This window comes from Pristis pectinata, chromosome 11 (assembly GCF_009764475.1).
Source record: "Pristis pectinata isolate sPriPec2 chromosome 11, sPriPec2.1.pri, whole genome shotgun sequence".
Taxonomy (NCBI): domain Eukaryota; kingdom Metazoa; phylum Chordata; class Chondrichthyes; order Rhinopristiformes; family Pristidae; genus Pristis; species Pristis pectinata.
In genome coordinates this window covers 55,335,118-55,351,099 of record NC_067415.1, presented here as the reverse complement: position 1 = coordinate 55,351,099, position 15,982 = coordinate 55,335,118, and the positions used below count along the sequence as shown (strand labels likewise).

Genomic DNA, 15,982 nt, shown 5'->3' with positions numbered 1-15,982 from the left:
GCCATATCCATTCACATCTGCAGTCTTAAAAGGTACTAACTCTGGAAACTTTTCTTAAGCTTTAATTCACAGTTTGACTTACAGTTTGAAAATCATGAACTTCCACTGCCTCTTCATTGCCACTTCCAGTTCTGAAAGTCTCGAGGTTGTTTTCAGTATCAATTTCCAGCGATCCATCCTTTACCTTTCCATTGATGCTCATGCTATAATGCATATTGTACACCTGTAATCAAAGCAATGGTGTTATTGACAAACGGCAACATTTCAAGAGCAGAACAGTTACGTTCAGCATTCTGTGCAAGATGGCCATCCATTTCTGCTTTTGTATGAATGTGACAAAGCAGGAAGACTGATTTCTCTTTAAGCAGAATAAAAACAGAAAATACTCAGGCAGATCAGGCACTATCCACAGAGAGGAAAACAAAGTTAATGCTTCAGATTTTCTTTAACCAGAGCCAAGTGGAGCAATGATATGGGATTTGTCAATGTTTGCATGGATAATGAAAGGTGCTGAGAAGTCAATGCTATAGAATCATTGATGTAACACTCAGAAAATTTCTAGTTTCCCAGATAACCAAACCATCTATGGTCCCAAATGCACAACCTTATCTAATTTTACTCTCTGCTCTCTAATTATTTATCAGTATTCTTATGTGCTGAAGAGCCTATTATTTCCTGACTGAGATCTCTCTCAAGTTGTTCTTAAACTAGCTCCTAACAGGTTCATAAGAGTTACTTCTACTGATGATTATCCCTAATCTAGGAAAGCCTTGCACCCACTCCATGTCTTATTTGATGCTACGGACAAACTTGGGTTGTTTTTATCTGGAGTGGTGGAGGCTGAGGGGAGACCTGATAGAAGTTCACAAAATTATGAAAGGCATAGACAGCCGATATCTTTTTCCCCAGAGTCAAAATGTCTAATACCAGAGGGTATGCATTTCAGGAGAGAGGGGGTAAGTTCAAAGGAGATGTGCTGGGAAAGCGTTTTTCTTCTTTGCACAGAGAGTGGTGGGTGCCTGGAATGTGCTGTCAGGGGTGGTGGTGGAGGCAGATACAATAGAGGTGTTTAAAAGGCTCTTAAATAGGCACATGAATGTGCAGAGAATGAAGGGATCTGGACATTGTGTAGGCAGAAGCGATTAGTTTCATTAGGCATTTAATTAGTTCGACACAACATCATGGGCCAAAGGGCCTGTTCCTGTGTTGTACTATTCTATGTTAATGATCAAGCTCTGTCTGTTAACTAACTTATATAAGAGTCATAGAGATACAGATGGAAATAGGCCCTTCAGTCCACTGAGTCTGTGCAGACCATCAACCACCCATTTACATTGATCCCACAATAATCCTATCAACTCCTCCAGATTCTACCACTCACCTACACACCAGGGGTATTTCTTTGGGATGTGGGAGGAAATCAGAATACTCAGGGGAAACCCACACAGTCATAGGGAGAACGTACAACTGAACACAGACCGCACCCAAGGTCAGGATTGAAGCTGGATCTCTGGTGCTGTGAGGCAGCAGTTCTACCAGCTGTAACACACAGTGTCGTACAGTTAGCAGTTAAACAGTAAACTGAAAACTAAGACTTCAAGATAATTTAAGAAGGCCCACATTGTTAAGTAATTTAAAATGAAATGGAGGAGAAAGCTAGCCATTTAACTGTCGTACTAACACAGAGAAAAGAATGTCGTAAGGACACTGTATTGTATATAAAGTATCATTTATCAGACATACAGGTTAGGTGCACTTGAATATTTTTCCTACTTGTTAAGCTGCCAGCTCAATAGCCTCAATTTTAATACATCAGCAATGTTGATGGAACAAACGTTACTGTAATTAATTCCTTTCTCAGTTTGCTATGTGAATCAACCACTTTGATTCATTGCAATACATCTAGAGCCATAATTTGTGCAAATGGCTACAGAACGGTACAATTTTGCAGGGAATGTAGCAGATGCTGGCATGGCTGCCTGCTTCCATTTCACTAAAGAGGTGTGGGGGGTGGGGGGAAGGGGTGGGGCAAGAGCTGGCAAACGATAGGTGGTTCCAGGTGAGGAGGGGTTGATTGGCAGATGGAGTCAGGTGGGAGAGGGAAGGGTGGAAATAGGAACAGAGGCTGGGTGGTGATAAGTGGAGACCACAAAGGGCTGAAGACTATGGAAATGAAAAGAATTGAAGCGTAAGAGTGGAAACAAATAAAGGAAGTATGGAGGGCAGATGGGAACATTGGGGGAGGGGAACCAGAGGGAGGAGTCTGTGGGTGATGGGTAGATGGAGGTGGGGAATGAAACTGGATGATGCGGCTGGGGAGGTGATTTGGAAAGAAGGAGGTGTGTGAGAGAACCTGGGTAGGTCAGAAGGAGAGAAAACGGAACAGAAAGGGAGCAGGTTACCTGAAATTGGAGAACTCAATGTTCATGTCATTGGATTGTAGACTACCCAGACAGAATAGGAGGTGCTGTTCTTCTAGCTTGTGCATGGCCTCACCCTGGCAATGGAAGAGGCCAAGGACAGGTTGGTGTGGGAATGGAAAGGGGAATTTAAATAGCTGGCAACTGGGAGCTTCAGATGGCCAATGCGGACAGAGCGCAGGTGGCCTGATGATCATTGGTGGGGTCATGGTCCAGGGGTACGTACGGTAAGGTGTCTGAGAGTCAGTCCGCCCTACCACAACAGCACCGCCCTTGCCTGCGGGTTTGATGATGAGGTTGGGATTGGTGTGGAGTGAGCAGTGAGTTGTGTATTCGGAGGGGTGAGGTTGGAGTGGATGAGGGGAGTAGAGAAATCAAGAGGGTTGAAGCTGTGTTGGTAATTGGAAATGAAAAGGACAATAGAGGGCATAAGGCCAGAAGGGGGTGTCCAAGAGGAAGAGGAGTGTTGGAGACAGGAGAAAGGGCCATCAGTGAGGGTGTAAGGATTCCTTGGCATAGAAATAAGCACGGATGTAGAGGTGAGAGAAGAAGAGCTTGACATCATGGCAGGCCCAGAACTCATGCAGTGGATGAGGCCTTTTGTTGGTACCTCCTTCACCAAGGGAACCCCTCTCTTCTGCTTTGGTGATCAGAGTTGAAACAATGTTCAAGATTCAGCTGACTGAGTTACTGTAAAGTTGTACCATTAACCCTCCAGCTGAGAATCTACCATTTTGGTTGTGCAGTTCAACTTCTTTTTGCTCTTTTAATGACTGTGTTGAATCAATTAATATTTCATGTTCTCTCTTAGTTTCAACCCTGGCTATTTTAACATGGAATAAGTGTGCTATCAACTTTTTCCCTGTATTTTATTCCCCCCATTTATTCACACACATTCGCTTGTCTACCTCATTTTTCTGAGTGGCCTCCTCTAATACTCATAGCTTCTCCGCATTTCGTATTATCTGTAAACCTGGACACTCAGTTTGTGAATCCAGGTCATTTACACAAATTAGAAACAGGAACGGCTCCAGCACTGGCCTTGTTGGATTTGACTGTTTTAATTAGTTTTTTTTTTAACATGTATAGTGTTTAATACCTCAGATGGCTGTACAAGGAATGGCTGCTTCCTAGTTTATTGATTCGTCCATCAGGTGAATATGTGTGTTCTCATTAGCTGTTTTGGCCACAGGTATCTAATAGGTTTCCTGATTGGACTATTGCTAGCTAAGGAGTACCTCTTATCTCAGGTATAAAAGGTGTCGTTATTTGTTAATCACTCTCCTGCTCTCCACCCCCCCCCCCCCACCCCCCAGCTCATCTTTAGTTCCTTTTGTCTTGGCTCATCTCCTAGTAGTAACGCTAGTGCCATGTGCTCTGTGACTGTTTCTGTTTTAAACTTTTCCAATAAAACTTTGTGAAGCACTAAGTTGTTTTCAACTCATTCCTGGACTCCTGAAAGAACCTGCGGATTCAAAAATAACCGGATCTGACAGCCTAGTGACATCATTCTTGGAAACCAATATTCCTTTTCACTCCAACATAATTAAAAGTACTTAATATTACTGTTCTTTCAGTTCCTTCTTTATCTATATTCAGAATCCACAGAACTTTAAGTCTAATTAATAGTGTGGAATTTTATCCAAAGTCCTTTGAAAGTTACAGTGCACTGGGGCTTCCCAAAGTCTACAAGAACCATGACTTAAGAACTCAAGGAAGTCAGTCAGATAATATCTATGTTGACCTCTGATAAGGAAGTTCGTTCTGGGCAGCGGATATACAAAGTGTACCTCTGATAACATTTCCATTATTTGGCATGGGATAGAAGATGAGTGGTTCGAAAACTACCTGTGATCATTCTTGACATATGTTGAGAATATGGGAAGTTTTATAAGGTGAGTTTCAATCTTCTAGTAGTTTCAAAATGCACAGCCCTGCTGGTGACATTTGTCTCAAGGAATGGACCAATGTTGTCTTCACAATCTGGAATCCACCTGATACAGTCTCAGGACCCTCCTGATGCAAGGTGTCAGGGCCCAATACAGCCCAGAGGTTGACTGGAATTGGTAATATCCCAGGGATGAGATATCCAGGGACCATTTTGGGCCCAGACTAATATTCTTACCCTGAGTCTAGTTCCAAGACTATATCCATCTAGATCCAGGTGTAGTGTACTGGTGGGAAAGGGTCTCTGATTCAGTAAACATGGATACTGGTCTGTTACTGAATAACTGAGGTAAAATACTAGTCTGGCAAGGTGAAAAGGAACATTGGAGATGTGGTGAGCGGACCAATGAGAGGGCAGTGAGTGAAGCAACGAGATGATCTGAGCAGCAGTGGGGAGGTAGTGGAGCGGTGGTGAGTGGAGCAGTGAAATGGAGTGAGGAAGCAGTGAGAGCAGCAGTGAGGAGGCCAAGGAGGCACAAAATGGAACTGCGAGGAGTTAGTAAGTGGAACGGTGAGAAGGCAGCGAGTTGGAATTGTGTGATGGTGAGGGAATAATGAGAACTATGGCATTTGTGTCTTTAGACTTGATTAAAATGATCAGTATCTGGTTATGTACAGTTAAAATGAAATCAGTTTCTCACTAGTGGTTAGGATTGTAAATCTGACACACCCCACGAAAAAGGTGTGTGCATAATAACTCTCTCCTAACAATTATCAGTGCTCTCAAATTTCTCAGTGCTGCCTAATCAATATTGTATGTCCCAGGAAATGTATTTGTTTTGAACCCAATGAACCAGAGTAGAATTTCCACCTCAATTGTAATATAAATCCTTCGGCACTAAATTGGATAGTGTTGAGGAAACAAGGAAGGGGATCACCACACGCCATTAACCCACACCTGCTGGGCCTTGTATAAGCAGTGCACCAAATTTGTACTGCTTCCTCACTATAACATAGAGAGGCAAACCAATGCTAACCAGTCTGCTGTCTGCCTTTGCACTTCAATAGGGGACCCAACTTCATGTTGTGCTCTGTCCAGTTTGCACCTCAGTGTGAGACTGCAATGTGACTCCAGCAAGTGGGAGAAATTATTGTGCAGGTGACTTGCCAGAAGATACATGACACAGACAGGAGACAGCATACCCCAGGATGTTCAGATTGTGCTCTGAAAGTCTTGCTTGTGGATTGGAGTGGAGGAGAGATACACCATGGAGACACAGGAGACTGCAGGTCTTGGAATCTGGAGCAACACACAAAATGCCGGAGAAACTCAGTGTGTCAGGCAGCATCTCTGGAGGGAAATGGACAGTCGACGTTTTGGGTCGAGACCTGTCACCATATTCACAAGGAGCCAAGAGTGTCTTCAGTCACATACTAGTACGGGAGGAGATTTCTATTGTTTGGTGCCAGGAATAATGCCTCAAGACCTTAGATACAACAGCATCCAAAGTCCAATGATGTTACATGCATGGTCAAGTTTAGTGGATACACATTCAAATGCCACCTCTCACCAACTGTTCTACTAAACTCAGACACTGCTCAACTCAGCACACCCACATCACTCACTATCCAACAAATTCAAGCAGCTAGGCCTAACTGTCAATATACCCACTACACTCTTACACTACCCCAAACCTCACAGTGACATCTCACAGCAACATCTCACAGCTCCCACACATTCAATTATGGCAGGCGCATCATCCAAACACATTCCAAAAAACTGAAGGTTCCCTCCCTCTTGCAGAACAACCTGGAAGACAACTGATGTCAGCAGCAACTACCTGTGTTGGGGGTGGGAAGGGTCGGGAATAGTCAGAACATTATCTCTATATTCCCTGGAAGAAGGGAGTGTCCGTACAGTCAGGGAGTGTGTGGCTGAGACCATTGAAGATTACCTTATCCTTGTAACTAGTCCCACTTCTCTTGTCTCACTTCCACAAAATTTCCATGCCATGGTTTTCTCCTCTCAGGCAGCCTGGGATCAGAGACTGGTTGGCAGAAATGAAAGAGCAAGAAGCAAATAAAAATGAAGACACACCATTACTTGGTTTGACATCAGAGTGAGCAGCTCATTGGAGAGACATTTTTCAAGTAGCGTTCAATACGCAAGGGTAAGTCGAAAAGTGTTACAACAGGAATGACCCCTTGGACTTATGAGGTGGTCCAGAGTGGAGAAAAGCATGAGGAGGAAAGGCCATATTGTCTGCAAGCCACCACTGTCCTTGGGCTAATGGAAGAAGCCATTTTGGCTGTGGATTGTAGATAGGGTAGAGAGAAAAGAAGATTGAGAGATCAGAGAAGATAGAGTGAATCAATTGGATAGAGAGGATAAAGAGAAACAGGAGGGGCTGTTGACAACATCCATCTGGTTGGCACAGAAACATTAAGCCACACGGCAGATCTTCCAGCCCACATTCTCATGAGCCCGTTGGTCCAGTAACTTCACTGTATGTGTAAAAATAGTTCTGCTTATAACTGACACTAATCACTGTGAAATCTTGTTGAAGTAATTGCAAATTCAAACTTAGGGGAAAGAAAAAGAAATTATACAGAACAAGTAAACCGGAAGGAAATGTTTGAACCCATGCTGAGGACAAAGACTTGGGATTGATTTTCAGCTGGGTGACATATCGAGTGAGCAGTTGGCAAACACCTTGACAGCTCAGTACTTTGGTGGGTGGATTAGCACCACGTGGCCAATAGGCATCCATTTTATTCATTTTTCCATTCCCATCTGCTTTACTTTCCAGCAGAAAAGAGACAGAGACATTTGGAAATGATCCTCCTGTTTCAGACAAAATCCAAAAGCCTCCATTTCCAGCTCCTTAGCTTTCTAGACCCTATCTCCTGCAGTGCAGAAGGGATGGACAGCCATTTAGTTTGGTTAAATGTATTTTACCGACAATAGAAATAGAAAATAGCCGCTCTCAAGAATTCACAACCATTCATCCTGCAAGCAGTAAAAATTCCTGCTTGGCAGATTCCTTCCACAGGGCCAACAGAGCAGCCTCTCGGATCAGTGGAATTCCACAATATAAGGACGGCCTTGTCCTAAACTTGAATTCCTCTCTAGGAAAAACAGCCATGGCTCCAAAGAGACTTTTTTGCGGCTGGTGAAAATGCACATTTATTTCCAATGACCAACACTGGGGGTGGGGTAGGGGTGGTGTAAGGATGGGATGACAAGGGGAAAATTGGGGCTAGAAGGCAAAAGCGATGTCATTTCACCCTAACATTTGGGAATTGCAAAACAGCCAATCTGGGAAGTTGGTTTAGGCAGAGAGTTACTCCAAAACTTCACTTAACAGTTAGTTACAAATGGGAGGGATGAGGAAGAGAGGCCCTTCACCATCATTTGAACATCCATCGAGTTCAATTTATGTCTTAAAAGAAAGCATTTTACTCCTTCTCATTGCTGCACTATTACCATACAGCTGTGTTAAACGTTGATTGACATTCTTCGCGAGGGCTAATCCCTTGGCGATGATATTAAACTTGGCGGGGATTATTGCCAAAACGTTTACCCATTTACTTTCTTTTGCAAAAGTGAAAGGGGTAGTTAAGAATATAACTGGGACCTTGGCCCGGCACCGTCCAACAATCTGAAGAGAAGGAAAGATAGTGGCTCAGCCGGCGGTGAGCTGAGTACAGAGACGATTCCGTGAGAGATGCCACACACCAGCCGAACCTGGTGCAGCCAGGAGACCATCGAAGTTTCACACACAGTCTCTGGTCGCTGGCATTGCACCTCCAGGCTATGACCCAGCTCCCCGTCCACTTCACCACTTCCACTTAGGAGGAGTGCGGGGGATAATAATTTCATAGATATCAAGCATGCGTTGCTTACATTTTTGTCATTGATCTTCCAGAAGTAAAACGCACCAATCGCCCCGAGGACCAGGAGGGCAGAGCCGGTGATGAGAACCACCGCACCGATCTTCAGCAGGCGGCCGCTGCTCGAGGGTTTGACGGCCACGGCGTAAGCCTTGAACCGGGACAGAAATCAACTCTTAAACGGCAGTGATTTCAAACCATAAACTCGGAGGAAACACGCCAGCACCGCTACCGAGCCCATGCATATTGAGGACACAAACTTAACTTTGACTAAACAGTTTAGATTGGAATTTGGCCATTAAAATTGAACTGATATATGATTTTTTTCCATAACTTAAATTGCAACAATCCTGAGCAACTTAATAAAAACTGTCGGATAAAATAATAGGCATGTTATCCTGGCACCTAGCATTTCACTTGCCACTTTGATTCCGGCACACTGAAATCTTTTTGTAAGATTTTTTAAAACACACGCCTTCTCGTAATATAAAGAGGCATAACTGATTTGCAATCATTTGTAATATATTTCTTATTATCAAAGAAACCCTCGACATTTACACATTTTGACACTTTTAACTCAACTTTGAAACTTTGTTTAGAAATGAGTCTAAACATTATCTAAAAGCACCAGGCATTGGGGTGCTGAAGACGTTTTATTCCCTCTCCTGTGTACTTACAGGCGGCAGGCATTGCTCCACGTCAGCTGGACCTGCCAGGGCTATTGGCACTTTTTCTGAAGTTTCTGCCATGGTGTCTGTGCTGCACTGACCCTCAGCGTCCTTGTAAAACCCTAGTCTCTGCCGCAGCAGGCACCAACGTGTTCTGAATATCTAATAATCTCTGCATGGCCCCCACTACTCCCTCTAATTCACACACACACACCTCTCATATTCCCTTTCACGTCATTTCCACCTGGAAAAGCTCATTGGTTTAGGTTTAGATTTTATTCTGACTTTAAATACTTCATAAAAGTTTAAAATATGTATGATAAATTAACAAATCTAATAACACACCTATTATGCCCTTTATGATCTGACACAATGTGAAATAAATAACATAGTAAAATGTGAATTTGATGCTAAAACTTGTTGAAGTATGTCCTTTTTGCATGATAGTCTAGTTTGGTAGAGATAAGATACACCAGTAATTAATGACAGTTTATTCATTAGAACTGGGAAAGTATCCATATTTATGTTCTCTCTCTCTGGCCCATTTTAATTCCAGCAGAACAATGACATGAATGGTTAAAGATAGCTTGTAATATCTAATACCCAGGGCACTGCTGTGGTTACTGTTGGAGATTTAGGGATTGTCACTGAAGTTTTCCATCCTGATTTGAGTACTTGCAAAATTATCCTCAGTCCATCTAATACAAGAAATAAAACCAATCAGGGCTCCTATTTCTCATTACTATTTAGAGACTAATGACCAATGCTGCACAAAATGACTACCACAAGTGAATAATTTGCTCATGTGAGTAACCAAGATTCACACATGATGTGTGTCACTTAACAATAGGGTTGATAGTGGGGAAACCAACAATACTTACATGGACACTACTTTCAACAAAAGTAAGGGGCGAGGAAAAGGCTTATTTACTGTGCTTAGTGGAATCACTCTCATCTTAAAATCAGAAGGTTATGGGCTTAACTTCCAAACCATTTCAGTGAAGTACTCTGGTTATGCTGCCCAGTCAGGGCAAACTCTCTTTTGTTGAGGACATCTACACTGAAATTGACTTCTCTGGTGGATTTAAAGTTTCCCTTGTCATTACGAAAGGAGTGTGGGTTCTCCTTATGCTTATTTCCCAACCAATTCCTAAAGCAAGTAGCATAGCCCATTTGTATCACTGAAATTCATGGGATCTTGTTTTGCATAAATTGACTGCTGTGATTCTCATATCACAGCAATGCTTTGCAAGTATTTTAACTACAAAGCATTTTGAACCTGCCTTAAACCATGAAAGTCACTTTTAAATGTTTTTTGTTTGCTTATTTTCTTTCATTTATAATTATAGGCCTATGTCAAATCTTGACCTCAGTTACCTTTCACCAGTTAGGCACACAACATGTATTTAAACAGCAACAGAAGCTAAAAATATTTTGGGCTGGAATTTGCAATATATAACATGAGTTAAATGATATACAATATTACTATCAGTCAACAAAAGATGGGTCAGGATGTTGGCTGATTTGTACCAGCCCTTCATTAGTTTTCTAAATAACAAACCTGCATCTCTCCCCTGATTTTCATGGAATCACTTCAGTTGTGTATTAAGCTTTGTTAAACTTGCCACAGGAAGTAGACAATGTGTTGTGCCAGAGTAACTAATGGCAATCACTTTAATTTAACTTGTCTTACCTGTTTAAGATCAAAAAATATTTTGCTCTGCAAGTTTCTGGAATTAGAAAATGGAAATAGTGCAATGCCCTTGAGAGCAAGAGAAAATATGTACAAAGAATAAGTAAAACAAAATGTATGTTTTTAATATCTTCAACGACAATAAAACCTGAAGAAATGAAACCCCACAATATAAGCATTAATGTTCAGTTCCAGGGAGGTTGACTGGCAGTTTAATAACACTTATCATGTTGTTTGAAGGGCTACTTAGACTTGAAAAGACTTGATTTACCTTGAGGAGAATGTCTTTCATATTTATAATTCAAGTATGGGGAGCTCCTTGTCCATCAGTGCATCTGAATGGGGAGTCAGTTGGTAGTTGAGGCTTTCATGGAGCTAATGACAGATTAATGAATCTCAAATAAAACCCTTGCATTTCCACATTTAATGATGCACCCATTAACATCAATTGAAATGAATTTTGAAAGCAGAGTGACTGTTCACCTGCTTCCATTTGAACACTTAACGCAAACAAGCAAAGACAAACTCCTTCAGCTGGCAAATTGTCAAATATTGATCTTTTTTCCCCATGTCCCGTGTCCCATGTCCCATGTCCTAGCCCAACCTTATCACTAGAGGTTGAACCCATCCCTGTGTGACCCAGGTAGCAAAGTCCCACTTTAAGAGCTCTCACTTTGGCGAGAGATCACAGTCAGCTCACCACAGAGTCAATTATTGATGATTGAAATAAATACCTTAAACAACTTCTAGGCTGGGACTCCTTCATCAATGAGATTAAGGAATTGAAAAATGATAAGAGGGAGAATGATGAGGGAGGGTGAATTAGACTGGGCAAATTCAGTGTGAAGTCAGGTGGAGCAAGAGAAATAAGTAGGAAATAGTATGTGCCTCTACTCATATGTATGTTAGGTCAATGCACTGGCAATATGGAAAATGACCTCCATTACAGCTGCATATCTGGATATATATCAGAGATGAAACATATGATAAATGATTGTATTTCTCAATCCAAGTAGAGTGATTGTTACATCTAGTTATGATAATCAAATCTGAATAATAATATAATAGAAGTCAGTTGTGTGATGCTTAAGTTTCTGATAATGTATTGTTTTTATGAAATGTGCAGTGCAAAATTTAGCCTCAGCACTTGTAAAGTTACAATGAGTACATTTGATCCCATTCACAATACTCTTAGCTCTGTGTATGATGGTTGTGAAACACCAACCCAATTTCAGAATTTGCTTCAGTCCAGTCCAATCCATTGTCAGAGGATCATAATTCTGATTAGATTTTAAACATGTTGTCACCCTTTATCAGTGATTTGGTGGGGTCTGTTGCATTATGCTGCTTCATCCAGTTCAATGACAGTGCCAATGCTGGAGCTTGGATTGAGAAAAGTAATCATTTATGATGTATTTCACTCCACTTATATTGTATTATGTAGCTGCATGTGGGTCACTTCACATCACAATGAAGAACCTCTTTCCAGGTCTAAGTCTGGGTGACACAGTGGTGCAGCAGTAAGTGCTGCTGCCTCAAAGCTCCAGGAACTTTGGTTTGATCCTGATCTGAAGTGCTCTCACTGTGAAGTTTTGCATATTCTCCCCAAGACTGTATCCATTTCTGCCAGGTGCTCTGGTTTCTTCCCAAACTCCCAAGGACATGCTGGTATATTATATGGCTACTTGCAATTCTTTTCTGCGTCATTGTAAGTAAATTGGTGATAAGGTTTCCCCCTGCCACCTGTGCTACATGTTTGGGACTCATGGAATCCAATGGGGCAGCTTGGAACTCATCGGCTTCCCAGCCGTGTGCTCAGAGAATCAACTTGCTGAGCTTGTGCCAGGTTAAAGCTAACACAAGAAGAGTGGCCTGATTCAGCTGAAAGGGGGAAGTGAAGATCTTTTTAAAGTGTAATTTAGTTAGTTTGAACATTTTAATTTATAAATGTGTGTGTTTTGACTTAAAAATCTATTCTACATTCATTTTATTTGTTAATAGGTCTCAACACTCACAACTATTCAATAACAGTTTGACAACCAGTGAGCCAAAGGGGAGGATGTTGTTGGGCACTACACCAGGCTGTCAAAACCATTCTGTGAGTGCAGCCAGATGCCTATGTTTTGTCAGCCCCACACTGCACTCTGCCACACCAAGCACTGGGGCTGGGCTCGCAGCAGAAAAACTAGGCTCTGGGTCACATTTGAAGAAATGCTGTGACCCAGGGAATGGGACCAGTAACCCTCAGGGCAACCAAAAATCTGACCCATTATTTGACAGAAGGTCAGGAACTTTCTCCCATCATTATCAGTTAGAAGTCCCCTCAGCAGACCAGACCAAGAACAAAGATAGAATTGAACTGGTTATCTACAAAGTTCAGCGGTTAAAGGTAGGTTAGAAATTGGAGAAAAGAGATTGATAATTCAAGCTAATATTGGAGGAAGAGAGAGACAAAAACATGAAAAGATGTTAATAACTGCAGAATTAATATGCAATTGCAAAATGAAACATTAGAAATAAGAGTAAGAAAGCCACATAGCCCTGAGAAGGTAGGGGTCCAAATGGGTGAAGGAAAAGGGTGTGTGAATGGAGTTGTGGGGTGATATAAAACTGCACAATATGTTATAATACAGGTTGATTAAACATTAAAAATGGAATAAAAGCACTCAGGTTAAATAAAAGATGGAGAGGACTGAAACGCAAAGAAATTCTATTGGTTTGGATGTTGTAGTGGTGGTGAGTGGCTTGGATTTCCCTTTGCTATAAGGCATTGGTAAAAGGGAATGCCATAAAACTGGGTAGTCAATCATAATGAAGAATAAGTTTCTAGTTAGTGATGATGCCCACAATGTTGATGGAAGGATTTGGTGACTGTTGTATTGTTGAATGCTGAGGGGAGCTAGTCTGACTCTCTAGTTTAACTTCTCAAGTCTGACTTCTCTCAGAGGGTAATGGAGGCCAGCTCATTAGATTTATTTAAGGGGGGGATAGATAAATATTTGAAAGATTGAGAAATTGAGGGTTATGAGGAACTGGCATAGAAGAGGATAGATCAGCTATAATCAAATTAAATGGTGGGATAGGCTTGAGAGGACTTCTCATCTCAGTCTGAACTGACTTCCAATTACAATTATTGGTTCTAGACTTGTTGGGAAGGGGAAATATGCTCTCATCATCTACCCTGCCAAGCTCTAGAAAAAAATTATAGAATAAAAATTCTTCTGTGTGTAAAGTCATGTATTGAAGCACAGTTGTGTAGAAAGGGCATACAGTTTTTTTGATAGTCTCCTAACTCCTGGGAAGAATTCTAATATCCACTATGTGCAATCCAATTCAGGGATTAGAACTACAAACCCAAGCCCTCTACATGCCATTGTGCCCAAACCGGACTTTAACACTAAAGTTCATGTGAAAAGCATCAACTTTGGCCCATGATCTTCTACCAGTGTGAGAGCTCTCAATGGCATGTTCAATAGTCGGCCTGATTGGGGCAGATTTGTCCTTGAGTGGAAGGTTGATGAAGCAAATAGGCATAACTAACTTCTGAAGGCCAATAGAATACTGCACTATTGGAAATGGTCACCCTTGGCAGGGATCCTGGAAAGACTGTACATTATTTTAACACAATCTTTGTGAACCATCTGGAGGAAGTCAAGTCAACACGACAGCTCAGGTAAGAATGAGCCTGTAGTTGAGTTGGATGTTGCCTGTGAAGCATGCATTCCTCTATTTCATATTGATTGATGTAATTGGAGTGTATAAAGATACTGTAAACACAGGGACCACAGAAGCTTTCCCTGCTGGACATTATATACAAATGAAGTTGCCGATCATTTAGCCATTCCATTTACCTATAATCCTGACAAAATATGTTACTCCACCCTGTGCATTAGAATTTCTAGCCCATTATGTGTTTCATGGCATCATTTTCTCAGTCTCTAACTATCCATATTTAGAGGTAGTGCAGAAAGTGCAAGTGAGGTTTTGTAGAATGATACCCAGAAGAGTGAGGTAATACCCATCAGGAAAGATTATGCAGGCTGATCATTCATCTCCCAAGAAAGAAGATGAGGGGTAAGCTACGAAGATGTCTTCAAGATTATGAAAGGATTTTTGTGGGCAAATGTAGAGAACAAAAGAAGAGTGGAGGATAGCTAATATTCCTTTATTTAAGTGCAGCAGGGATAATCCAGGTAACTACAGGTTGGTGAGATTTACATCAGAGGTAAGGAAGTTATTGGAAAAAATTCTAAGGGACAGCATGTATGTATATTTGGAAAGGTAGGTGCTGAATAGGGATAGTCAGCATGGTTTTGTGTGGTGGAAATCCTGTCTCATTAATTTGATTGAGTTTTTTGAGGAGGTAATACAGGCAGGGTGGTAGATATTGTCTATATGTAAGGCATTTGACAAGGTCCCACGTGGTGGGTTGGTCCAGAAGGTTAAGGTACATGGAATCCAAGGCTTCCTGACTAATTGGATCCAAAATTGGTTTGGTGATAGGAGTCAGAGTGTAGTGGTGGAAGGATGTTTTTCTGATTGGAAGTCTGTGACGAGTGATGTACCACAAGTGTCAGTGCTGGGACCTTTGCTGTTAGTGAAATATATTAATGACTTGGATGTGAATGTAGGAGGTATGGTTAGACAGTTTGTGGATAACAAAAAAGTTGGTGTGCTGTGGATAGCGAGGAAGGTTGTCCAAGGATACAGCAGGAAAGTTGGAAAATTGGTTGGAGCATTGGCAGATGGAACTTAATCCTGACAAGTGCAAGGTGGTACATTTTGGGAAGTTAAATAGGGGGTAGAACAAATACAGTAAATGCTAGTGCACAAAGGAATGTGATGAACAGGGAGGTCCAAGTCCATAGTTCCCTGAAAATGGCAACACAGGTTGATAGGGTGGTGAAGTAAGCATATGGCATGCTTGCCTTTATAGGCGTTTCTAGCAACTTTACAAAACACTGGCTAGGCTGCACTTAAAATATTCTGTGCAATTCTGTTTGCCACAACATAGAAAGGATGTGGTTGCACTGGAGAGAATGCAGAAGCGATTTGTCGGGGTGTTGCCTGGATCGGAGGACTTTAGTTATGGGAAAAGATCGGATAGCCAAGGCTTGTTTTTCCTGGAGTGAAGGAGGCTGATAAAAGTATACAAGTCTATGAGAGGCATAGATGGGGTAGATAGTCAAAATCTTTTTTCCATGGTAGGGGTATAAAAAGAGGGCAGAGGGTTAAGGTGAGAGGAAGCAGTTTTAAAGGGGACCTGGGCAGTAGATTTTTTACACAGAGAGGTTGATATCTGGAATACGCTGTCAGAAAAGGTGGTAAAATTAGATACAATTATTATGTTTAAGAGGCATTTAGACAGACATTTAAATAGGTGAGGCATAGAAGGATATGGTCCTAATAAGGACAAATGG

The 15,982-nt window shown here is 41.7% G+C and overlaps 1 protein-coding gene across 1 annotated transcript in view; it reads right to left on the bottom strand.

Annotated features, from left to right (window-relative positions):
* Nucleotides 1-8,980, bottom strand: part of cnmd (chondromodulin) — a 48,685-nt gene extending 39,705 nt beyond the window's left edge. The window contains exons 1-3 of the mRNA XM_052026483.1: nucleotides 8,879-8,980; nucleotides 8,215-8,352; nucleotides 83-223 (exon numbers count right to left, since the gene is read on the bottom strand). Coding sequence (XP_051882443.1) covers nucleotides 83-223; nucleotides 8,215-8,352; nucleotides 8,879-8,950 — 351 coding nt within the window. The 5' untranslated portion in view covers nucleotides 8,951-8,980. The remainder of the gene's footprint in view (nucleotides 1-82; nucleotides 224-8,214; nucleotides 8,353-8,878) is intronic.
* Between the last annotated feature and the right edge of the window lie 7,002 nt (nucleotides 8,981-15,982).